General features: G+C 40.9%; 1 protein-coding gene across 1 annotated transcript in view; it reads right to left on the bottom strand.

The window, feature by feature from the left end:
• Positions 1-5,538: 5,538 nt before the first annotated feature.
• RAB3B (RAB3B, member RAS oncogene family) overlaps positions 5,539-26,936 on the bottom strand; it is a 46,775-nt gene continuing 25,377 nt past the window's right edge. The window contains exons 2-4 of the mRNA XM_010582388.1: positions 17,685-17,803; positions 9,677-9,801; positions 5,539-5,992 (exon numbers count right to left, since the gene is read on the bottom strand). Of these exons, the coding sequence (XP_010580690.1) occupies positions 5,805-5,992; positions 9,677-9,801; positions 17,685-17,803 (432 nt within the window). The 3' untranslated portion in view covers positions 5,539-5,804. The remainder of the gene's footprint in view (positions 5,993-9,676; positions 9,802-17,684; positions 17,804-26,936) is intronic.

The following is a 26,936-nucleotide window of genomic DNA, read 5'->3' as shown; positions in this document are numbered from 1 at the left end:
CTACACCAAGGGAAGACACAGCATACATACCTGTGCTTTTAAACATGTATGTTGGTATACTTTTACTATATCTCATTCAGCACACATAATGTGTTTGTGGACAGACTTCAATTCTCATTCTGACCTAGGCTTTCAATTCAGGATTGAAATCAAGCAACCAAATTTACAAACACAGCCCCCATCAAACTGTCTCCTCACATTCATAGTCCTGGCATCTAATCAATTTCACTTATGACCATACCAACAGTAAAGCCATAGCTTTTGTTTTGACAATATGCAGTGCTGTGGTCTAAATCACACACCAAATCATTGCGCTGGGATTAAATCACCATGGAAGTATACTCTATCCCATAGAACATAGAGTATGGGCCCTACAAAAAGGAAACAAATGTCAAACTATTGATATGGATGCATATGTTGTACGGGAACACCAGGGATTCATTTGCGAAAGTAATACCATTAAGGCTCAAGAGACACTGAACAGAATGTTTGTCGTTTTGAAATACACCCTGATGAAACCCCTGAAACTGTGTGTATATATGTTGGAAATGGATGTGTTTGTATAAGAACCCTTTCTGATTGTATACTTACAGACAATACTACCATGGAGATATATAATCACTCAAATATCTGTGTTTGTAATTTTACCAAAATTGTAGGATGTGATTTTAACTCTTCAGCTCCTGTCACAACTTACAGTTGCTACAATCAAGCCACACATCTTAACGTGACTTACTGCCTACTCCCATTTGAATGAATCTTACATTGGTGAGAAAACTGCTACAACACGATAAACTGAACCACTTGCTAACATGAATTTGAGACAACAGACAAAGAACCCTAATTACTGTCCATCGTTATGCAGAAAGGATACATCATATACTGGAAAGAGTGAAGAGAGATGGAGAACACCACTAGTGGGATACCTTATTCAAATAGTCACCGACAGCAACAGGAACTTTAAAACAAATGTTATATCCTGTGATAATTTTACTCATTTCTGTTATATTATGCTTGTTGTTAAACATTGTTCTATATATTAGAATGTGGAGCACAGTCAGACAAATATCACTGTTGCAAAAACCTCCTTGTGTATATAAAATTGCCTAATTATATCTGTCAAACATTTAGAATTAAGCAAACCTACAAAAAATTACCCTCAATTTAAAATTGGAACATGGCATTGATCTGTTTGTAATCACAGAAGCAAGTCGACCACACCACCAGTCTGTGGGAAAGAGATGGATTGACTTTAGTCACAGGGTGAGATGTGGTGGTGCATTTCTTTCCCCATATCTGGGATGATTTACGAACTCGGGAAGGCTCGCTAGGCCTTAGCATAAGTGTAACGAGTCGGGCGGTTAAGTGACCCTTGACTGTGCCAGGAACTCTTACACAGCTAAGACAGGGAGATATGCTGCATGTCTCAAGGACTCCTGCTGCCCAGCGAAGGTGGGGTGATGGGACTAGAGATAGCCAGTTGTCCCCTGATAGTCTTGGAGCATCCTATATCTCTGTTTTCAGTTATTCTCAAACAGTCTCATTATTTTCCAGCGCAGCTGGGATTCTAGTGATTTGTGGATGACAAAAGTCAATCACTTCCCCAACCTATCAACAGCGGTACTGAGTGAGGCCCTTTGAGCTGTCCTGGACTGCAGCGGGCTGTGACCAGCATCTCCCTGATCAGGATGCCTCTCAGAGCTTGCAGACTTTCCCGTTTGTGAAAATCGGACGTCTGTCACTGAAAGCCAACACAACGTGGGCTGAGTCTCATCACTCCTCGAGGCTCAATCCTGCACCTGTTGAGACAAATGCTGAAGCATTCAACATGAATATTTTCACTTAACTCGAGGAGAATTTTTAACAGCTATACCTCTTTCTTTCTTTTACTCTCTTCTATTATCTTATATGTATTTCTCTTAATGTCTTTATGCACGTGCATGTACTAACCTGAATAGTCTATTGTAAGTTATAGCAAGTATATTATAAGATATTAAGTTATAGCAAGTATATTGTAAGTTATTAAGTATGTTACAGCCAGTATAAGTTAATACTTTAAAATTTATACTTAAATTACTGTCAAGATTTTTATTCAATCGTGAATGAATTTTAGGCTGCTATTATAATCCCTTTAGATATAAACTGTTGACCAAGTCTGGGACTATGAGTCGATCCAGCCACACCTAGACTCCGACAGGAGTTTAGAAAGCAAGGGGGTCTCCTCTGAACCTTGTGACTCAACAGGAGGAATTTCCTTACCCTTTCCCACATTCCATTTTACCCTATTACATTTTCAGTCCCTATATACATAAGTTTAGTTTGATTCTAATTTAGTTTTCCTGTGTGCATTTCATCCATGTACTAAGTAATAGAGTGAACCTTGCCATCGAATTCTGTGAAGTCCCACTTTTATACAAATTTCTATTAAATCATTTTTCTATTGCTAACACAATTGGAGGTGATTCTTTAAGCGATCCGAACCCCCCTCTCATTTTTAATTCCCCCCCCGTGACAGATGTCTAGGAAGGTAACTTTGACTGGATGTCTACCTGATATTTTAGTGCTTTATTTCTCCACCAGATGGAAGCCAAGACCCATGTCTAAGCCAGAGCCTCCAGTATGGCTTTTACTGGAGAACTGCGCGCGCACTGCTATATTGTAGTGAAGAACAGTCACCTCATTCCCTTCACATTCTAGTACCCCTTTTTTTATCTTGTAACCCTGCTGTTTTATCAACACTACTAACCTAGGCCACTGCCAGTCAAACAAATGGGGGGCTCTATACAAGACTGCATCAAGAACTTTTGGGTTTGTCTTTGGTGCAAGCCTGTTGTTTCCCTTGCCCTGACAAATTATCATCTCACATTCTGCCATTACCTCTTGCAAGTTAATACAAGTAACAATTACTGTTGACTCACCGGTGATGCTGAAATCAGCTGCATGGCACTTAAGGCAGAAGGCTTTCTCTGTATTCATTCACAGCTTTCAATGCAAATGTAAGATGGTGAGATACATAAAATATATATTAATGGAGAGATACGTCAGTTGCCTGTGATTGATTCCTTATTTGAAATAAGCTCCACAGGATTTCTGCGCCAAATACTAGGTTTCTCCTCATCTAATATAGGGCAGGGTAGAATTCATAACTGTCTTTTCCAGTTCTTCAGACTATACCGCCATGTAACTACTTGCTGGCTTGTGCTGTAAAAAATAATTCTGCCCATCCTAGCCTGAAGGGCCTGATATGTACTGGTATTCTTTAAAAACAAACAAACAAAAAAACCCATCTGACTTGACTGGAACACAATGAAACACAATTATATATTGGGTAGAAAAGGGAAAGGTCTTTTTTGCTTGGCAAAAAAAAGTAAGTAAAACAAAAGAATTGAAATTCCATTTCTCCTGAATCCATTTTATTTTACCATTGAGTTGCTGAGCTGAAAAATCATTATTTGCACTGAGGTACTCTACTATACCTGCACAGCTCAAAACTATCGCTCCCTGCTGTGAAAGTTTTTATTTATTTTTGCTAGTTACACAAGTTGCCCTAAAACCTGCTTCTACTACAATTAGAACACTGCACTGCACATTTATTGGCCAAATAATCCCTTTCTTTGAAATGTTTTAAATGTACATAGTGATTCCTGATTGCTGGGCTCAAGGAACATCACTCTGTCAAAAAAGATCAATGTAGTTTGATGTATTTTAAAAGCATTAAAAAGATACCTTCTTTATACATGCACACAATTGCCTACTATGCTAGTAACGCAGCTCACACAAGCTCTCGGGCCACACCCAGTGACTACATTTCTCTTTATTTTGCAGTTTCAGGGGTTTAGATACAATAACCATATTCCTAGCACTGCACAAATTGCACTTTCAGTACTAGATCACACACACCCAAAATACGTCACAGTAGAGATTTCTGAAAGCAACATACAAACAAATGAAGGGATCAAGCTTTTAGCACAACGAACTCAAACTACGTCAATGTAGTTGCATTTTTCTCCAGAATATTGTGCTTTTTTCTTAGAACTATTACACTTCAAGATGTAACAGAACGAAATTACAAAAGCATTCCCTAGTGTCATGATCGAGCAAATTACATTGCAGCGGACAGATACTCGACTCCAGTTTCTGACATCAGAACGTCTCCTCAGTCAGAGGATTTCATGGGCCTAAGGTAAAGCCATAAAACTTTTCAGAATTTTCACCTTAAGACAGCAAACTCTCCATATCCACCTAATTTACATTTACAGACGCAATTTGCAATCACTGTTTGGTGCTGGGGTGCACAAACAAGTGTGTGATCATAAAGGCATAGAGCGTATGTAATTTCACAGATTCGCAAAAGCAGTTCCTCCATATAGTTCAGAGAAACACAGACTCTGCGTGTGGGTAATGCACAGAGTTCTACACACAGATGTAGAAGTTTTGTAACTTTAGAGGTATTGCAAGTTAACTACTTTAGATGTCAAGTATTAAAAATTGTTCCTCCCTTCAAAGAATGATGCAACAAAACGTCCATAGAATAACTAACAGGACGTCTTTGCCATTTTTCATTTGCAGATTAATAAAACATTTATTAATCAATTTTCCTTTTCTTAAATTGTAATTTGTGGTTGAATCTGAAACCAGAAAAACTATCCCCACACACGCACCCATCTAGCACAAAATTAAAAAATAAATCAACAACAAAATGCAGAAAGAAAATCTAAAAACATTGGCACTAATATTTGTCGACACTCACATTTTGGCTCCTGATATTTTTATCTTTCTGAGACAGTGCTGTTCCAAGTCTTACATGTCAGAGTTTGCCTCCAACTAAGCATGCAGCAGCCAATTCCTCCTTTCCTTCGTCCTGCAACAAAGCCACCATCAAGCAGTTGATCAGAGTAGATCCAAATCTGGAGAGGTAAAACTACAGGATACAGGGGAAAAGCTGCAGGACAGTCGGTTCTTGGGCTTCTAGAAACAAACAATTAGGGACAGCAAGGTGCCGAACGCAGCATCACCCCCAGCACTCTGCAAGCGTTCCTGGTGACTGTGGGGAAGGTTGCAGGCAAGGGCAGCCCCTGGAAGGGCTCTTGCTCCCTCACCCAGCACCAGGCAAGAGCACAGGGACATGCAGGTATGGCTGCGAGGCCTTCTCCTCCTCCTCTTTCCCTGCCTGGCAGCTTTGATTCCTCCATGCGCTCTTCCTCTATTTAGAGGCTTGACACAAAGTCCACCTCCCCCTTCCTCTCTGCTCTCTGGAGGACCTCAAACTGTCAGATGGAAATGCACTGCTTTCTGCTCCATCGTACAGAAAAACTGAGGTCCCTGTCTACAGGACAGCAATAATGACTCAAAATATCTGGGGATTGATTTTTTTTTTTTTTTTTTAAATTCTTGCTTTATAAGAGATTTTTTTCCCCATTTTCTTTTAGACCTGGTCCCTTCCAATTGGTTTTTATGTTTCCGGCTGTTCTTGACAAAAAACCTCTTTTTGCAGTAGAGGAATTTATAATGAAAAATGCAACATTCTCTGTGGAAATAACATTTGCAACACTATACAATTCTTTTTCTTCAGTGTAACTCACATTAACACTAGGTGCACTTATGATATTTATTCAGATTTTTGTGTTTTAAAGTATTGGATGAGGAAATACATACATAATATTAACACTCCAGCACATTGAACAAACATACCAGTTTCCTACAACAGAGACTTCTGCCTTTGGACTACATGATAATGCACCACTTACAAATTAAAAGATAAAATTTAGTCAGGAAAGAAGGACATTTCTCAGCAAGAAAGGTCACTAGCACGAACAATTCTGCTGCGAAGGGGGTGGGTTGTCTGTGAGTCGCATGCTCCTTCCAGAAGTGCCCCTGGAAGGGTCTGATTCTATGCTCTCGGACATCTTTTCACAGATTATATCCACCAGACGCTCAAACACCTGCCTTACATTGATGTTTTCTTTGGCACTAGCTTCAAAATAGTCAAAACCTGTGAGAAAAAGTGGAAAAAAAAAATCAATAGTGACTGATGATAATGGAGATGATTTTTAAAATACTAACCATTTTTTTCAGAATTCACCTTAAGAAAACAAGACATTAGACAATTCTTAAGCTCAGTTGATTCCCACAATCTCAGAATACTGAGCAGAAATACTTCTAAAATTTATCAAGCATTAGTAAGAGTCAAAGGCATAAGTGGATCCCTACCACAGCCCTGGTAAACACGTCTGCAGATGATACAGATCTGAATAAACTCAGGACAAGGGAGTCGAATTCTCCCAAGGCCACTGACTGGTAATGTACGGAGGGGCCTTCCTGGGCTCCATCCACCCCTGCGTGACGGGGCCAGGCTTACTCTACGAACCACTACTGCAGTCTGGCAAGAGCAGAGAGCAGAAAGAGAAGCGAGATCGTGGTTGTATTTCTTTTGCTGACCAACTTCTGCACTTGCGAGCGGAATGCTCCACGATTTTGGTCCCGTTTTTCCCGTTCTTTGTCTGATGAGATGGAAAGCTCTTCAGGGTGATTAATGCTTGTACAGCACGTGGTACGACAGAGCACCCATCCCGACAAGGGCCGTTCAGCACTGCTGAATTACAAATAATGTTGAGTGCCTCCTACAGAGTAATTGCAGTGTCCAGTCACCAGCTCCTAGCTGCAGGGATGAGTACGGATTCTCAAACACTGACCCTTTCTGATTAAAAAAAACCAAACAAACCAGCAAGGCTGGAGTTATGTCAAGGTGGGGATAGCACACAGACAGCTATTCCTGCTGCTTCCCGTTGACAGCCCACGCTACACAAGAACCAGCCTTCTCGCAGACGAGCCTGAACCCTGCCTCAGCCAGCAAAAGTGCGCTGAGCTGTGAAGCATTTCTTTATCTTTCTAACCCCAGGGGACTCAAAGGCCAACCATCATTTACAATGGCTGTTGTTTCTGTTCTACCAGGTTATTATATTGCCAACAGCAAGAGCTCAAGCACCACGTAGAGTTTATTTTGCAGTAAGCTACATTCTGCTGTGCTTCATTTTGGGGGCATTCTGCATTGCATCAGTTTTCTTTGAATCTGCCACAAACAAAGGGAAAGATAAATCGTCTTAACTGATTAGTCCACCACTGCTGGTAGACCAAGTCACCTTGATGTGTGAGATAACAAGTAGCTATCTACCTCATTTTAACACTTTTTAAAAATCACAGGACAACAGGTGACGTGATGGTGGAGATGTTTGCCTCATTACTAAATAAGGACAGCTGTCCTGCATCAGGCAAGGGTTCTGTCTGCTCCACTTGCTGTCTTTGATGATGATTAAAAATGTATACAAAAGGCACAAGAAATCAGAGAACTGAACTTAGATATTTGTCAGTCCAACATTGGTTTAGCTTCTGTGGCTGAATCTGTTTTGGTTTAGTTCACGTTCAGGCCAGTAACAATTTCTTAATCTGATTAGGAAATTATTTCAATGATGTTAATGTCAGTATACAAACGTAGATAAACATGCTGAAGAATAACCTTTATGAGAATCATTGTAATGAAAGCTAGCAGTTTAAGCAGTCAATAGTCAATTAAAGAGATTCCTCCCACCTAACACACAAAGTAATTTCAGATAATGCTGTACACATTAGCACAGTTAATATAAGGAAAAAATTACTAATAAAACCAGATATGTTTTTCAGCCCTGTTAAAAAGAGCATTTAGGATTTTGGGAGGCTACAGAAGAGGAGGACAGGGACAGCACTTTCCAAAGGCATGGTTAGCTTTTGTTTTGCTTTGCAGTGGGGTATGTTTCTCCAGGGTGAGCCAGACAACCGCATGGACAGGTCGGGAGCAAACATGGGGATTCTTCAGCAGAACAGTTTCCTACTGATGGAGTCAGTTGCTATGGTAACTCTGTGTGTGTGTGTGTGTGTGTGTGTGTGTGTTTTGAAGTGTCCCATACGTAAAGGATTCAGATTCTAGATGCCAAGTTTGTATTTAAACAAACAGATTAATTTTGGGGGGAGAAAAACATTAGAAGTCCAAATAGGAGTGGGAGTTCCAGTAAAACTCTCTGTTTGCTCTTACATTGTTCTGGGCAAATCTTCAACTACTAACAGTGTAATCACTCTTGCAAAATCTGTGGGCACACATGCATTCACAACGGTTTTGAGAGTCTGCAAGCCAGGAAATGAGTTTATTCACATTCGTATTTTCAAAAGCAAATTAAATTCCGATGTGTAAAAAAGAGCCCATAACTGATTTTGCAGACTAACCATGTCTTTGCTTTGCTAGTCCTACATGTAAAGAATTATTATTACAATAATAATAATAATGATGGGAAATTAGAGGGTTTAGTTTGATATTTGCTCATTATTTGTTTATGATGGCAGTGCCTCAAGGCTTCAGTCATGAATGAGACCCCTTTGTGCTCAGCATATGTAGAATTTACACTTGAAAGCTCTAAACCTGCAGGCCTTTGCAGACATGCTTATTTTTTTTGCAATTGAAACATGAAAAAATAATCTGATTACTCTTAACTCTTTGGAACAGTGACCATCTTTTTGTTTACATCACACAGGTCCCTATCACAAAGCCATACTTTATACTCATCCATGAGCAGGGTTTCTATACCTTCCCTTCATTAAAAAAAAAACAAAAAAACCCAAAAAAAAACCCCAAACCCCTAACTAATAAATACACATTATCTAAGGTTTAACCATAATTAGCAATTTGATCAAGGTCACACTTTAAACTACAACAACGTATGCAGCGTGTACTAGAACTCCAGTACCCCCACTTTAATAATATATTATGCACCCTCCAATTACTGCTTAAAAATTGAAGACAACATAAGATTTTATAAGTTGGGGATGATGGCAATTCCTTTGGGTCTGGTAAGAATCTCTACTCTTACAAGCTAAATGAATATTTACAGTATGCCCACTGTAAAGGTCTCCACTGTTAACTGAATTAAATTTTAACAGGATTTACTTGCCACTATGAATTCTTTAAAAGATGACTATATAGTTAAATCTTAACACAGAAGCCCTGAAAAAAAAAATCATATGTGCTATAATATATAATGGAAAATAATAAATAAATGAGAAATTAGGAGGAGTTTATTTTGCTGTTCATTCTACAATTTTCATTGCAATCCCATCTTCCTCTCAGTTGAGCTGTTTTGCTTTTTCTATCCCATATCAATAACATAATGTCATTTCCCTACCTGGATAGAGAAGCCTGGTACATTTTTAAAGTATATTTTACTCAAGTCTACAGTTCTGATATAGAAATTTTTTTTTCATTGCTTAGTTGCAAAAAAAAAAAAAATCTACAAAAATCAATGTTTGCATTCTGAAAATGACTATATGGTACTTCGAGAACTGGAGACAGAATTGTGTTTATGAAAACTTTTTCTCTTTTCACTCTGCTGAGGAAATAAAAGCTGTTCTCTCCAGACAAACTTTATCTTCCTTACATCCTTAGATATTAGCTTTACAGATACAGCAACACTACAAGAAGGTAGTATTCAGCACTAAGCAAGTAAAATAAGGACCTCAAATATATTACGCTTCTTAGCTGTGATACCATTATTAAAGAATTACTGCTGGCAGCACTTTTTATCATACAAATTAAAAGGAACACAGTATAAAGAAGCAGAAGAAAAAGAGTAAAAAGGAAAGCTTTGACATGTACCTAGCTGATCTGCCAGATGTTTCCCTTTCTCCACAGGAACAATTCTTTCATCCTCCATGTCACATTTGTTTCCGACCAGGATCACTTGTGCATTGTCCCAGGAGTAAGTCTTGATTTGTGTGGCCCTACAGCAGGTCAAAAACCAGTGTTACTTCCCATCAGCCATGCCAAAATACAATTGTATGTTAAGTATGAAAACAAGTACTACTAATGACAGCATCAATATCTCGACCGTATATTGGTTAGAAGACAAATGACCAAGCTTACACATAAAGCATGAATGCAGATAATGTAATTTATAGCACCATTCTATTTTACTACTCCTTAACTTTGTGTGACAATACAGTTTCTTGTTAAGATTTTGCAAGTGTTTTAAAGACCATGAGACCCAGACAAAAAGCTGAATTGAATAATTTTTGAAGTCTAGGCACAAAAAAGCATTCTTCTAAAGTTTATTCTCCTGCAGCTGTAATCTGTCAGAGGAACAACAATCAATTACACCTCTTAAGGATATTGTCCCTATACAGAAAGCCATACAATAGACACACACTTCATCCTAGATTTACCACTTCCTGTAAAATGCCTAACAATAATTCAGAGCAGACAAAAAAGATGCTCATTTGCTGCAGCACATTTGCTGCAGAGTTTTAGTAACACCAGAAGAAATTGTGTTTTGAGAGTCAAACAGATGGAAGCATCAAGTCATCTTTGCTTGAACAGGAAAACTGGTTCATGGACACTGAAAATTGCATAGAAACATGGAAACAATTGCCAAAGAGAAACAGAAATTTACCAAATTGGGAAGATATGGGATCAAGGTAAGGCTCTGTGAGCTAATATTTGAACCCAGAAGGATTAAGTGATACCTAAAGCAGGAAAGAGCAGATGCAATGACAGACGGCAAGTAGCAGACAAATGCTAACTTCAATGACAGAGGGATCAAGTACATGGGAGCTTAAGCAGGAGCACTGGGATGAACTTAAAGCCTCTAAAGGTCTCTGGGGCTCATATGCTGAAAACTGGAGTGGAGATAGCTGTGGATCCCAGGACTCTGACCTTACATTTGGCCTCTATAGTTCTTCTATGACAGAACAGAAGATTTTTATTTCTATTTATCCTGAGGGGCCGGTCCTTTCCCACCATCCTCGGTGAGGTGTCACTGAACCAGCAACAGAACAGTATTAGCTTGGTAGCACTCATTTTCATCCATTTTTTCAGACTGGCCCAACCTATTTTATCTTCACCAAGATAGCTTTATCTTTTAAGACTCCCTCCTTCCCAAATGTAATTAGGTTGCCAGAAGTGATACAATCCTTCCTTCCTGCACCCCTCCTCCAGTCCCTAACTCACCTTCCCACTCTTTGTCCTTACTTGCCACCCCTCCATCCAGGACGCTACAGTTTCAGACAAACCTGCCATTTCCCAGGAGAGCCAGGATTCCCCTGAGATTTTTACTTCTGTTTAGTTTGCTTGAACTCCCTTAACAATAAAGCACTTGATTCCTTCTCTTTTGAATTAGCAGCAGCCTCCCTCTCTGATCTACTAATGATAATTTTTAATTAGTTTGAGTTGCTTACTTGCCTTTTCCATGGAAAGCAGACAGTCATGTTACTCCACAGATATCTATGAAAGAGGGGGTCATTTCCCTGTGCAACTTGCCTTTAAGCAGCACCCTGTTTGGATTACACTGGAAAACATAAACCTAAATGAAGCCCATTGCACAAGCCCAGACCCATACTGCAACATGCAAAAATAATAAAGGACTTTGTGCAGTGAAACTTCTTACTCTTCTTAGTGTCCTCCTGGAAAGGCACTCACTCCAATCCAAATTTGGGCTCCTCCACTTTCACCCTTCTGAGTGCCTCCCTGTAGACAAGCCCTGTGAGAGCTAATATGAGTCTGTGATGAGTTTATGCAGTACTCTGGGGTTTCTCAAGACTCATCACAGAAAGGGATGACCTCAGAAATCAACCAAAGCCCAGGAAGATGAAATCTCCCCAGTCTCCCTCCATAAGCAATAAAGAGAAAGAAAGTCTTTCCAGGTTCAATTTAAAACACCTATAACCAGGCTTCTCTTCTGACTCCCATTCCTCTCTTGATTCATTTCAGCCCCTGGGGGGTCATATGGAGACACACTGCCAAATCTTAGCTATTTAAACAGAATTACTTAGAAAATGAAAAAGAAGAAAAAAGCACAAAGGATCTCCAACAGAACCTCATCCTTCTGCTTGTTTTGTACAAGTTAGTGAAAAGCCTTTCTGGCAGAACACTGCCATTTACACTTACTAGAAATAAAAACAAACAAACAAAAGTTATGAAGAAGAATGTCTAAAAGAAACCTGATCCCTATACAAAAAGAAAGGCAGCAAGTTTCCAGAAGCTTTTGGAAAAGTAAATAAAAAGGCTTGTGCGACTGAGATGTTTCAACAACTACCAGGGCAATCCAATATACACACTGGGAAAAATGTATTTCTGTGACACAGTAACAATGCTGTGACTTATTTGTGCTGAATTCCCCAAATTAATGATAAAGCATGGTTTTTATGCTTCGCACGTAGAAGAAAAATAGTCTCAGGTTCACGGTTACATGGATATATCAACAGCCTAATTTGGAGATCAGCCTTAAGGATAAATAAGGCCAACAATTTGTGAACCCAGCTGTCACTTAAATCTAAGTTAAATTTAACCAATTTTTTTCTTCCCTTCTATGAAATTGTCTAGATTGTCTAAAGCAGAGTTTCCATAATATTTTCTTTTTACTTTACAGTATCAAATGCTGAGTATATTCTAGTTTCAGTACAGTTTCAAATGAGGTATAAACCATTGATTTATCTACACGCAAAACTATCAAGCCAATGTCAAATAATAACTGTCAAAGGAGCCTACTAAAAAAAAAAATCTAGAAATTGAGCTGAGAGCCATGAAAGCTCATTTAACCCTTTCACTCACCCTACAGGAAAGACATCTTATTATTCAGCCATGATCCTCCTCATTCAGGAGAAAGAGTGCCTTTACTTGGTTTAGAAGAAGTATTTCTGGAGTGACACAAAGCAAATCAGAATCCTCTTTAGGACATCCACCCATAAGAAGGGTGAGGTAAAAAGATCACCCAAGGAAGAAATCATATGGCAGACTAGAAGAGATATTCTCATTTCCCTTGTGGGCAGGTGAGGCCAGGTCAGGAGGCTGTTAAAACAGTCACATGCCAATGAGCCACAGATGAGAGGTAAAGTGCACCACACATACACAGGAGGCAGTTTTAGAGGGGATGTTGGAGCTTTGTGAAAAGGCTCAGAGAATAATAAGGCTAGTGAGCACAACCTGCTATGGCAATTTGCCAGCTAGAGGGAAGACATAAGCTCTAAGATGCTGGAGAGATCTAGAAGGGAAAACATTTCTCTCTGATGGAGAGCTGACTTTGCACAAGGCTACCTTCCTATAATTTCAGTGTAATTATGAAAATGAATTTTGAGATCTATGCACACCCCTATGAGCTCAACAGAAGGTAAGAGTTTGTCATGGGCAAGAGCTTACTTGGAGTGCTAGGTCTCTGGTTCAGCTGTTTGTTCATGCTTTTGGCTTGTTTTCTGTAGGGAACTCTGCAGGAAGAGACGGTACAAGAGAAAGCAGTGAGATGGGCTGAGATTCATGTTGACAGCCTGCTTACACAGCATCTTAAAAAACCTGAATCACTAGACAGCAATGGGCAGGGCACCAGCAAGAAGGAACAAGCTTTAGACTGGAGAACGTCCTACTCTAAAAGACAGATTACTACTGTACACAACTTGACCCATTCCAAGGTTTTGTGAATGGGTACAATTTTAGGATCCAGGAATTATATTCAGGTGGGAAATTCTTACCAGCCAATGAGAATGGACTGGGATGGAAAGCAGCCAAAAGTTAGTGGAAGGGGCCTCACTTCGTATTTTATTTGCTAATTATTTTCTTGAGGTATCCTTGTAAGCTTGATTGTATTTGCTTTATGAACCCAGTCCCATGATTACATGGCAGATGGCTTACTCATCTTTTTATGCCAGGAAAACACTCAAATCCCATCCACATATGCTGTTTTAGAAATAACTGGGAAGGTTAACAGGTTCCTTACTGGATTTAATTCATATTAACTGAGTGCTGCTGATTGATTCTCAACATCTGAAAGGGCAGCTGATCTGCTGCATCATGCTGCATTTATGACAAAATATTCAACTTAACAGTATTCTTTATTTACTGTAGCTGGACACTGAAAAAATGCATCACTATCCAGCTACGATAGCACGACACTCAAAAGAGAGAAAGGATGTGTAGGATTAATTGCTGTAATTTCTGGAAACTTGCAGGATGTAAGAAGACCCGGGAGGAGCTTTGCTGTTAGCTTTTGCATATATTCTAGGTATATGCCCCATTTAATTTCAGTGAGGGTTGAAGTATGGTCTCAGAACCAGTGTGGTTTGTTGCAGCCTCACCTAAACCTCTGCAAGCTGAGAGGCAACTCACGTATCGGGCCACACACGTTCCTTGCAAGTTGCCCAGAGAGGTTGTGGATGCCTCCCCTCCCTGGAAGTGTTCAAGGCCAGGTTGGATGGGGCTTTGAACAACCTGGTCTAGTGGAAGGTGTCCCTGTCCACAGCAGGAGGGTTGGAACTAGGTGATCTTTAAGGTCCCTTCCAACCCAAACCATTCTATCATTCTAAAAAGCAGCTTGCAACTTTGCCATTTCCTGGAAATCTAGGAGCAACACTACTGAGGATAACAGCTTCATTAGTGGAGAAGAGGTGGTTCAGGCACTTGCCCTCCCATCAGACCGTCTCACATCCCAAACCTTCTGGCTCCAGCCCTTTCACTCTTCTGGAGGTCCTCCCTCCTGGGCACAGCAGGGAGAGCAGGAAGGCTGTTCAACCCATGCATGATGGATGAGACAAGGCAGAGCTGAGCAGCAAGGGCATGCTACTGACTTTGCAGCCTGTGCAGCTTCCCAGTTGCTGCCACTCCATCCTCTCACCAGCACTGAACAGAAGCACTGCAGGAGTGTTAGGGCTCTGTTTTTATCATTAGGTATGCTGCTGCTGTCTCTCACTTGACCTGAAGAATGGACTAGGCTCATGGACATAAAGACTCTGAGCTAAAGGAGTTCAAGTAGTAGACACCTTAATTTGCCACAGAGAGTATGGTTCCTGACTGAAGTCCAGATGCAGTGTAATGTTTTTTTGAAGCATATCACCCAGCATGGTGGAAAAAAAAAAAAAAATCCTACCTACTTGCTATGCTAGCAAATGGCAGAGGGTGATATAGCAGCACAGCACCAGACAAGCTTTTGTTTCCATTTCTTGTCCCTTTGGAAGTTTAGAAAGCAATTTTGCAGACTGGGAAAAAAAACGTCTCTTAGGCGCATCGCCACTAGAGGACTCTGCTGGCACAGCGATGCTGCTTTGCTACAGTCCTCACCTCTCCCGTGGACAAGCTTCAAAAGGAAGGAAATGGGCTACCACAGGCCGATTTTATCTGCCACACTACGTCATTTGTGCTCAGAATCTTAAAACTGATGGTTGGAAAGATTCCTGACATACGGAGTAAAAAGCAACAGTGATGGTTCACCTCTGTCCTTTGGCTGATAAGGTGCTCTTAGCAAAGATACTCACGAGGTCCCTGTGGCACAGGAAGACATGAAGTCAAATACACAAAGCCAGCCCTTCCTAATTCTTATGCTCTTGCACCATTGCCTTTGATGGAACAGATGTTAGACCATCTCCAATACAAAGCTTCAGGTTAAACTTTACCTGTGCAAATGTTAAAATAGTAGCTCATAATGGCAGCTCATAGATTGAGATTTGGTATTTTTTGGCTAAGTTAAAACTGGTAAGTAAAACTTATTAGAGAGGAACCAACAGAAAGACAGACAAACTGGTCATATATACCTTGTTTCATCAGGGAACCAAGCTGAAAATATTCATAGTTCAGTGAAAGAAATTGCCCTAGATCACGTGCCTGCATGCCTATGGAAAAAATCCCTGTGCAGACATTTGCAGAAACAGCTTCATCTGAGGTTGGTGGAGGGTGTGCCACATGGAGGAACCTGGTTTTGGCAAAGCCTTTGGGTTTGTGTTTCTACCAAGGAAAAGGTTATTCCTCTATCATTAGTTGCTGAAGAACAGCTCAGTGAAGCTGTTGCAGTTCACTTTCTGCAGCATGGTGTCATGGTACTGGAGATGGGATGAAAGTGGAGACTACATCTTTAGATGCGATGATCATGACTGACTGCTTCAGTGGACAATGAGAACAAATAATGGGCAGCCTTGAAAGAAGGCCAAATTACTAGAAACAACAAACCATGTTGTTGCAGCTTTGGAGTTACAACCTAGATTAGGGCATATAGAATATGTGTCCAGCAAAAAGCCAGACTGAGCTGGATGCCAAGAGCCAGTGCCATAGCCAGCATATGTCACATGCTCCTGGTAAGTCACTGAGATCATTGCAAATCAATATCTCAGACTTGGGAGATTACAGTAACCGCTGCACTGCCTTTCTTTGCACACTGACCATACCCATCTGCAGTATACAGCAACAGGGTAACAAGCAGAAATGACTGCAAGACACTTGAAAGGAACCACAGGGGTATTACTTCTGAGGATAAACACAGCCTTTCCTCTACCTTCCCATGCCCTGCATTTCCTACAAAATCTGGTGTCCCTTTGAGAGGATGCCATGTCAGAATGTGAACTCCAACAACAGGGTCCAGCCTTCTGCTTATCTGTGCTGTGCCTGTGGCCACCACCTCACAGCAGCAGCTCAGATGTTTTCACCCCAGGCACTGTGCTGGGTCCCTGCTGAGAAAACAGCTCCCATCAGCTACCGCCGAGGGGGCTGCAGGCACTGCCCATGGCCACAGCAATGACATGCACTCCGGCTCTTCTGGGAAGACCGCTACTCTTCCTGCCCTGTACATGTACTTGCCTGGAAGGCAAGAGAGCAGGACAAAGGTCTGGGCCACAGCTCTGCTTCCAAAATCAGATCACAGTATGGGGTGAGATTGGACATTTCTTCCCTAGGAAGAAGGCAGATGGCACGAGCTACAATGGGAGCCTCCAGGCGGGGAAGGGGAATCGCGCACCAAAATGTCAGGGAGACGAGCCTGGGTACCAATGCAGCTTTGATAATGTCATGGAGTTTTTCAAGTGGCTGACCTGGTGCTTTCTTTTTTCACTGTAAACTAAAAATATTTCCAGGCTTTTTGTCATCAGAAAGTCCAGAAATGATTTTCTGGTGTTTCTGCATCTGTACCAAATTCAGTGGAGCCAGAGGAGCTTATAGCAGCCGAGAATCCGTTTCATACCTACTTTTAGGGCTAAGTCCCTATCCTTCCCATTTAATAGGTAACTCCTTCTCCCCCACCCCACCATTCCACACTGAGCGCTGCCTTACAGAGTTGTTCAGGTGCTTTCTGTAGTCAGTGGTAACAGAGAGGCCCCTTCCAAGGGGTATGCTTACTTTCTGTCCTAGAACTTGCTCTTCTTCCTCTTATTACAACTACAACTAATTTAAACTTCACAAGTTTTAAATGGGTAAAGTTAGATTTTTAATTATCTCAAGTTAGACAAGGTGAATACTGTTCCATGTGTCTACACTTTTTAAGGCAGTTTGGAAAGATATAGCCTTATAAGATTTTAAATGAGATCTGACTCAACCAACCACTGGATTGTTTTAGCAGCATAGCCAGAAACCTCATAAGCCCAAATAATGCATTAAAGGATTAATTTCTTTACAATAAATTAGAACTTTAAAATCCAACAGCTGCTATAGCATGCTACTATATTTGAATTAAAGTGAAGCCGTAGGACTTTTTCTAAAGAGTGTTTAAAAGCCAAATTATTTATCCCAGAGTTTACATGAAGAACAAAGAGTACAATGATGCAAAGCAGTGTGGAGGGTGGGATGTCTAATGTTCTCAACAAACAATTGTGAGGAGAGAATTACCCAAAAAACGAACAAACCCAACAACAACAATATTTCATACCAGTCCTGCACTGCATTGAAGGAGTCTTCACTGGTGATATCGTACATGAGGACGAAGCCCATGGCTCCTCGGTAGTAGGCTGTAGTGATGGTCCTGTATCTTTCTTGTCCAGCTGTATCCTGGAACAGAAAGGATTATTTAGGCTTTAAGACTTTAGTTCTCAGAAACAGGAGTTGTAGTTAGGTCCTGTATCTAAAATAAGGCAACCACTTTTTGTTATTATACATTTTTTAATTCTCATTTGCTCCCAACTGAAATGAACTCTACTTAAATTTTAGCATTAATTAGGCTTTTGCATCAACTATGATTTGTTAAATGCATTTTGACACATGTACTATTAAAAAAATACCAAAGATTTCAACCCTTTAATTGCTCTTCTCTGCCTCAGCCTCAATGCAATAATAAAAATGTTAGCAGAGTTCACTGAAAGCTGACACTTCAAAGCAGAGGCAACAGAGAACAGTCCAGGACTGTACCAGGCAAAAGACATTTATGTGTTGCAATTTAGTGTCACAGTCAGGAAAACGTCCTTGAGATAGATGCTGCAGGTGACGCGGTTCTTACCTGAGGTTAGAGACAACAATTAAAGACTTGATGCAACGAAAATTATTCTACAAAGTGAATTTAATGTGGAATATCCCATGTCTGAGGTGCACATACTAATTCGAGATTTACTAATCCTCTTCTGTTGGTTCAGTTTAATTCTCATTACTTATAGAGTGTTGTAGAATACCTCTACCTGCAGTTGTCATTTCTGTGTTCAGCCTGGCAGCACAGAGGTTAAACTTTGGCATATACAACAGAAGAACTTCAAAATACTTGTGGCAGTTGGAAAACATGTCAACTACCATCTGTTGGATGCCAACACCATTTATTCCTCACATTTTAGGTGCCTGCTCTTAAACTGAGGAACATTTCTACATCAGATCAGCAGTCCTGTAGCGAATCTGTTCCCTCTGGACCTGCCTTCTGAACCAAGGAGAGAAGTCACGTGCTTAATGTATCTCTCATTCAGGAGGTATCTATCATTTGGACAAACACATTTCATCCTCCTGTCCATCATTCCCATACATGCAGTTTTGGTTTTGCTGCATGCAAGAGACAGTGTTGGCCCTTCCAGAACACATGCTAGTCAGTCTATGAAAGGGGAAAACATCAATGATCGCCTGTTGTTCTGCACCAGAATATCACAGAGGCTCTCTGTAAGAGGAAAGTGCTTGTAAATAAGCTCCCTGCGGCTTGCTTAAAAGGCTCTGCCTATTGCACTACCGTGAGACTATCCACAGCTGTAACACTGCTAGTTTCCTAGTGGAGAGATTATGCGGCAGGAATCTTGCCGTTTCTCCACCAATCCTCTGGAAAAAGAAGGGATTTTTCCTTGAAACGTGTGCATTTATTTCAAGACAGGGTAGTCCATTGGCTGATCACAGCGAGGCATTGCACACGGGCTGAGTAATAGTCCTGCTCCCTCCTGACAAGTACCACCAGAATGAGGTGGACTACACCTTGCAGCCTGACTGACCATTTCTTCTCCTGCCATTGATAAATCCATCACAGAGCACTCTAGTATTCACTGACACCACAACCTCGCTTAGCTGCTGAACAGCTAAACCAGCCGTGCCAACTAGATCCCAACTATACTTCTTCAAGTGGCGCAGGTCTCAGCAGCAATAGTATTGTTCTGTTTATTCAGAGACATGGTAGTTGCTTTATTTTAGCGTGACTTCCTAAGGACATGAGGCTTATTAAATCATCAGTCTCCACACATGCATGTGTATATGCTCATTACAACTATTCTGACTTGTGATCAAATTTGACTGAGGGGAAATGGTCTCAAAGGTACATTCTTACAATTGTCACAAAAATAGTTGGTAATGTGAAGAAGAGAGACCTTTAAGTAAACCTTAGCAGGGGAAAAAAGCTTAAGTGCAATGCTTATCTTTTTCCAACACCAAAGGATCCACAGGAGAGAGGCGTTCCTCATGCCTCATTAGGAGAAAGACCTAAATCAGTAAGTTCTCAGATCCTGCAACCAACAAAAAGAAACAAATCCATAGGAAGTCGGGCTTCTTCAGTTCTCATGCTCACAGCATTATTGTTTTATGCTTGCATTCCCAGGTTCTTCTATCTCATCTTCTATTTTCTGCTCTGTGTTTAACTAGTGCTCATTTCGGCTTAGAGCATGAGGCTGTGACCAGACAGTAAGCAACTGCAAGACGCATTGTCTAGCCACATGCAGAATAATTTGGAAAGAAATTAAATTTGACAATGGCTCAGAGCAAAGAGTTTGCTCTGAGGATGTACATCCAGGCTGTCCTGGGAAGCAGCCCCAAGGGACTCTGAGGGTGGCTTCCAAAACCTGCCCAGGTACCATCTTCAGTGCCTTGGCTCAGTGAGGAACTGGACTCAGCCCACAGAGTTCATCTATCTTAAAGGCAAACTATGCTATTGTCTGAAAGCTCTGAAATGTAATAATTCTGGTTTGTTGATTTCACTATTCTGCCTGTGAACCCCCTGCGTGTGGGGGTGGGCCCCCATTTATACGTTAGCGAGACAGGGACGTGGCTGCAGGAGGTTCAGAACCCCAAAGGGCTACATGCATTTGCTTAGTCATAACCTGTTCTCTGGTGGACAATGCACTTACCTCATTAGGAAGGCAATTTGCATATTCATTAGTATATATTTAGGTGTCTGCCTTCTCAGGTTATCGGGGGCGGGGGGGGGGGGGGGGCATCCTATATTTCATGGTATGTAAAGTTTATTCATAACCTTGCCCTGGCAGCCATGTGGTACAATGCAGAGATGTGATTCATCTCTATGTGAGTCACTGATGGATTCCTCTCTCTGTTTTACTGTACAGGTACAGAGCATGTCATCTCCCCTTAAAGGTTTTTAGTTGCATTTCTCCAAATCCATTTGAATCTTTGTAATATCACCCTGAAGTGATTTTTTTACTTCAGGTTATGTTAGCTTCTTAGACAGCTATAAACTGGCTTAATTTTCTTGACTTACACCATGTTTTATGCTAGCTTCAGTGAACAGCCCCCACCCCTCCCAGATACTTCAACACAAATAAAATAAAACAAACTGCAAAATCTGAGCTCAGTTTCTTCAGCATTTACAGTAGCTGCCCTTACATTAGTTTAAAACACCACAAACCTTAGGTAATTAGGCATTTCAGGTTTTTATGTGGAAGACGTTTATCTAATGAAGGAGAAAATAACTGATGCGGATTGCTTCCCCCCACCCCCCGAGTTGTTTGCAAGATTTCCAGGTAGACCACAAACTCATTAGAAAACAGGTAGATGAGGCACAGGCAGGGAGGGATCAGCAGAAACCCAGTGTAGCTCTAATTAACAGTCTAGCCAAATGCCTAGGAAGAATAGCCTGTGCCTTCAGCATCCAGAAGCCTGTTTGGCTGTCCCTGATGAGGAATAAGAAAGCTTGGTTGTAACCTAGCATGGAAGAGCCTCTCTGAGGTCTATTTACACTAACGTGCTAACAACTCTGTTCTTTTGTAGCTTACATATGCGCCTGTCCTTGATACAGACAATTAAAAAACCCCACAAGACCATTAGTTGGTAGTTTGAAACAAAAATTTGAAGGTTTCACATTAATGAGCAATCAAAATTCAGTGTTTATCAGAGGAGAAAAAGACCTAAATGCATTTGCATTATGTGCAGATGCCCTCTACTCACAAGATCCATCACCTAAACATTCACGATAGGAGCACAACCAGCTTTTCTTAAATTTAAATTTACTTGCCTGTCTCAGCAGAAACAACAAGGTACTTACACAGGAAACATATTTGAGTTTTTAAATCACGACAGATGCTCTTTGCTGCAGGTCTGAAAAATCAGAATCCCTGATTCTGAACCATTGATCGCTCTTCTAGTGAAGATTTCCAGCCACAAGTTCTTTGTTCCAAATAAAATGTCACTGAAACTCCTTATCTGTACCAGATTTAATCCTCTCAGCACCATGACTGTTCTAGCAGTGTATGTCACAAACAGCCTCTAAAGAAATAAACCTTTCGATTTTTTTAAAGGATTATGGTTTGATTTTGTTGTTTGTTTGTTTTTAAAAAGAAGAATAATACATAAGAATAAGAGTCACCTGTCATCCAGCTGGTTGGCAACAATTTAAAAATGCATGTTCTTCGCATTATCCTTGCTTAGGCTGCTCAGAGTCAGAACAGAGGCTACGTCAACCCCAATGACCAGCACCAACCACAATTTCAGGGCTGCTTCAGCTGTGAAGGAGAGACCTCTTCTCTGTTGTTCAGCATCACATTGTGACATCTATGATATAGCTTTTTGCACCTTGTTTGGAGTTTGGTCAGCCTTGGAGACAGGATAATCAACATCACAGCGCCGTGGTTATAGGGGCAGCAAGTTGTTAGACATCAAAGTGTGAAGAAACATGACTCCCTGCAAACACAGCTCAGTTCTCAGCAAGACTGGCCACCTCAGCTCCTGTTCTCTACACGACAGATAACCTGAATAAGCAAGAATAAAGGCACATCCTGAAGGCAGAGGGCTGTTTGTCTGGGGCCAATCTGGGACTCAGTAATACTCAATCCCTTTACATCTGAGACCTGTTTACTTTCCCTTCTGCATGGATGAGGAAATATTCATACTCACATGGGGCTATGCCGGTGTCTCACTGAGAGTGCCATTCTGCAATCCGTACCCTCCATCCCGCCCCACTCTCTTCCCACCTCCAGGCAGATCTCTCAAACTATTCATGCAGCCTTCTCCACTGCTGCCCTGTTCTGCATTCCTCACTGGACCTAGCTCGCTGCTCAAAGCATAATTTTCTTATCTTTCTGGACTGTTGCAATGTGAAGTGTTAAATTTCTCATGACCTCTAGCAGTTCTAGTTGTTTTGGTCAATATTATTGATGTCTCCTGCGAGGTGGCTGGTATGTTCCCATCCCACTACTCTCATGTCAGGATGTGCATTTCAGACTGCACACTCTCTGGGGCTGAGATTTCCGCAGCCGTGCGTTTGCCCAGTGCTCAGTTGCAGAAGGGCTCTGCTCTGCAGTTGGAGCTCCGGGATGTTAGGACACACAGACATTTCCTTTGCAAAAGTACATTTTTGAGTGGAAGCCACCAACAATCAGCTAAACAAAAGTCACCTTGAGAAAGACAAAGGGGAAAAAAACAACCCACCAAGAATGACAAGGGTGAGTGAAGGGAGTGACCTTGGGCAGACTAGTACGTGTCATTAATAAGAGAATGCTAACATTGAGCTTACTGTTCCTCCTGGCAGCTAGAAATAGGAACAAACAGACAAGCAAGATGAGTCACTGGTTAAGACATGGAAAAGACGTGATGTCATGAAAAGCCTGTGAAGTTTCAATTGCTGCCAGGAGCAAAATAACACCTGGTTCCTTCAGAGCTCAGCTCTGATTAAAATGCTCCAGTTCAACAGATCATATTAAGCATGTTTTTTTTTCCTCTCTTGTTATTGAGTGCTCCCATTGCCCAAGAGTTACTGGAACCTACTCAGACACATTTAGCTACCTTGAGAGCCAGTTTCATTTAAGCAATATTAGCAATATGCAGCAAAACACTTCTGTTGTGAAAAAAAAAAAACAACAACACAACCCCCCTGTCTTTTTTGATAAAAGGCTTTATCCTCACAAAGTGTTTTTTAAACATTTCCCCGCTATGGATATCTTCACTTCAACTCTTCAGAGGTAGTAAAACCAGAAGCCTTGGATAATTTCAGTACCACCAGTTGTAAAAGCTTCACTTTTCCCATCCTATTTTGCTTACCCTGTACAGAAGCTCCTACCACCCTGTTTTCTCTAACATTCCCAGACTAACTGCTCTCACCAGGGAGATAGAAATTTTACGAAAAGAGAGTTTTAATACATGCAAAGCCCACAAGAACTCACCAGTATCTGGTCACTTATCAGAGGCCTCAGTCTTCCCCAACACACACACACTTTTGAAGTTGTCCCCTGTAACTCAGTGGCCGCGTGTCTCTTCAGGCAAGGCACTTCACTTACTTTTCTTTTTAAAGTACTTTTGCAAACTAAGCTGATGGACAAGGAGGAAAAGTTAGCGTATGTTGGCTTCATCCACCATTAAAACATTTCTGGTGGTTGGGAAGCCCCAGCTCTTTAACTTTGCTCAGCAACTCCCCACCATATAAGACAAAAAGTGAATCACTAAAAATACAACAGGGTGCATTTGCTCAGCAGAATGTAATTTCCAAACTGGAATCAGGCCAAGGTACTGTGATTAACACTACTATTTATGACTACTAAGATGTTAAAAAAATTATTTCCCTTTTCCCAGGTGCCTTGAGATTGTAGTGAAGATTAGCAGTAGTTGCCCTTCCTGATCTGTCAAACAGTAAGGAGGACTGAAATAGGGCTGCTTGCTTATCAACATTATCTGCTCTTCTCGACTTTTTGTAGGTTGAGTTTCTCTGCTAGAGTATTTAAAAGACAGTAGCTGCAAAAGAGAAATCACATGAAGATGTACACACAAAGATAAAGTTCAATTTGCACATTTCTTAAATCTTGCAGAATTGAAAAGCCTTATTTTTCATGACTTAGAGTTAATATGAAGATCGGTCTGATATTTATTCTTCCTGATCCAGTTACCTTGATAGAAAAATAAAGAAATGGCAGTAATAAAAATATGTGGCATCCACACCACATGCCTACTTTCAGCTTCCACTTCTCTAGCTGCAGATAAACAGCAAACAAAGTTCAAGAGGTATGATGCATTTGAAAGGCCATCCACTGTGGGCAAGTGATAAAACCATCACTGCTATGATAAAAAGATATTTAAGAAAATTTTAAGAGGCTGAGATCCTAGAATAAGAAGCATTTTAGGCACTGAATGCATTATTATATGACTATTTTGCCAGTTTTGCTAGATGTTCTGAGATCCACATATATCCTTTAATTCTGTTAATCACTGTAAGAACAGCTGTACAATGCACTGACGTCTGAGCAATATTAGCCACAATAAGGATTATTAATTAGCTGGGGTTGTTGAGAAGCAGATAAATTAATCACAGCCAGAGTACTTCAGAAGCAGCACTACACTACTGTGAATGAGCAAGCGTGGACATCCTAAATGGTCCTGCAGTGCAGTGGATAGATGTGCTACAGTCCAGCTACCACTGCCTGGGTCCTAACAGCAGTCTGCTAACCCATAGAGATGTACAGCAGAAAGGAAAATCTCAATACGTTATGACTCAGCTACCAAAAGAACAAATGCAAAACCTGTGAGGAGCAAGTTAAATGATCTGCGGTGCAAATCAGTCTAAATTCAGTAGCCTGGTTCTTTGATCTGGAAAGGAACAAGGACAGGTGAAGGGAATTAGCATTACAGTGCTATCGGCCTCCCTCCCCCGCAAAGGCACGCAAGCAGAAGAGCAAATCCCAGCTCCGAGAGCAGCAGAACAAGACCCAGACTTCCCGGAGCCTATTTCTAGGTGATCAAATGTCATGGTAACCAGCAAGAGAGCGAGAGGGGCTGCTCGGGTCCGTGCGGAGCAGGCTCTGCGCAAGGCTGGGCAGCAGCGTGGTGGTACCCAGGGCCCTGACTGCGGCTGCAGGACTCTTGGCAAGACCTTCGGTTAACTCCTTTACAAAGCAAATAGTTACATCCGAAGGTGTTTATGAAGCTCAGTGACTTTGTGCCTGGAAGACCTGTTCGTACCCCTAATTGTAAGAAAACTTAGTATTCTGCTACGAGCATCACTCCCAGGGCTTGTTCTTATCAAGGGAAGATTTCCGCTTATTCAGTAGCAGATTAGGGCTAAATCTGAGCCTCGTACTTCATAAGAACCCCCTAGAGATATTATGTCAAGGGGGTCAATTCTAAGACAAAGTGCTCAGAAATTCAGGGAAGGTGTTTATATTTCTAAGATTAAAATACTAAATCAAATTACAACCATGAGGCAAGAACACGTGCTTTAATTTGGAAGGGCAGCAGCAAGACAAAAAGAAAATAACCAAACATAATTTATATTAAGAACCACACACCAATAAAAAAAAAACAACCTTAATGTGTAATTTTTCAAGATTTGGTGGAAATTAAGAGTTGATCAGGCAATTTCCAATGTATTATCTCCCAATTTAGGGAAAAAGTCCTGCTGCTGAATTCAGGTGAGCATTAAACAAAAATATAAAGACATTTAAGGTTCTAGCACTCAAGAAGGTAGAATGAAAGCTTAAAGACAACAAAACCCAAGACCAATCTGAAAGTCATAAATCAGAAGGTAATTAAAAAGGAAAAGAAAAAGGTATATATCTCACTTCAGTAGAGTTTGCAATACATTTTCTAGATGCTGGAATTAGCAATAGCATAGATTTGTTTATCTCCTAAGTTTATATTTGATACAAATGTGCATATACTTTGAAAAGCAATGCAGTAAGTAAATCTGATACAGTTTTTCATTGGTGACATGAAGGGGGGGTTGTTTAAATTCACAAAAATGTAAAAAACAATCAAATGGAATTTGAAACTTTCCAAGTAAACCCACATCTCTGCTGAGAATAGAAAGGAAGACTTTCAGCTAAAGGACAGCTATTTTAGAGTAGTTGTAAGCATCTTAAAATAGAGGCTTAGAATTGAAGTTCTTTGTCAACCACAACAGTACACACATGATGATGCTCAGTAACAGCACAAGACAAAGAAAATAATCTGCTACCAATTACCGTAATATTTTCTAGTATAACCACACAGCCCAGATGTTAAACTAGAAATTTCATTGTGCAGCAGCTGCAGATGGCTCTACTGCACTCGCGAGGCAGTTCAGTGAGCAGCTGTGAGGTCCCTTTGGGGCTGTTGTGTTTACAGTGCCTATGGGTTTCTTGGTGTGAGGTCCTTTTGCACAGTTTTAAGTTTACCTACCTCTGTGGTGATGCTGTATCCTCCTTTCCATTTGGAAAGAGGGTCGTGAGCAAATACTTCTTGACATACATGTGAGATGTTTTGGTATTTTTACTGGGTACTAATCACTTCATCACCACGACACCTCCCTGCTCTGTCTAGGCCATGTACTGCTTCCTAGCCCTTGGCCTGTGGACACACTGAGTGCCTGAGTGGCTCAAATCTTACTGATGAAAAGCACATCTTTGTATTTACCTTTTTAGAAAGACAGAGGAAAACCACAGCAGATTTCCCAGCTCAAGAAAACGTGTTGTTGGCATCATAAAAAAGGAAGGACATATGACTAATTTATCTGACATTCAAACAAACTTCTAACCCAGTT

This window comes from Haliaeetus leucocephalus, unplaced genomic scaffold (genome assembly GCF_000737465.1).
Source record: "Haliaeetus leucocephalus isolate CR32 unplaced genomic scaffold, Haliaeetus_leucocephalus-4.0 Scaffold848, whole genome shotgun sequence".
NCBI classification, from domain to species: Eukaryota; Metazoa; Chordata; class Aves; order Accipitriformes; family Accipitridae; genus Haliaeetus; species Haliaeetus leucocephalus.
Note: the sequence above shows the minus strand (reverse complement) of the source record. Positions and strands in the feature narration are given on the sequence as shown.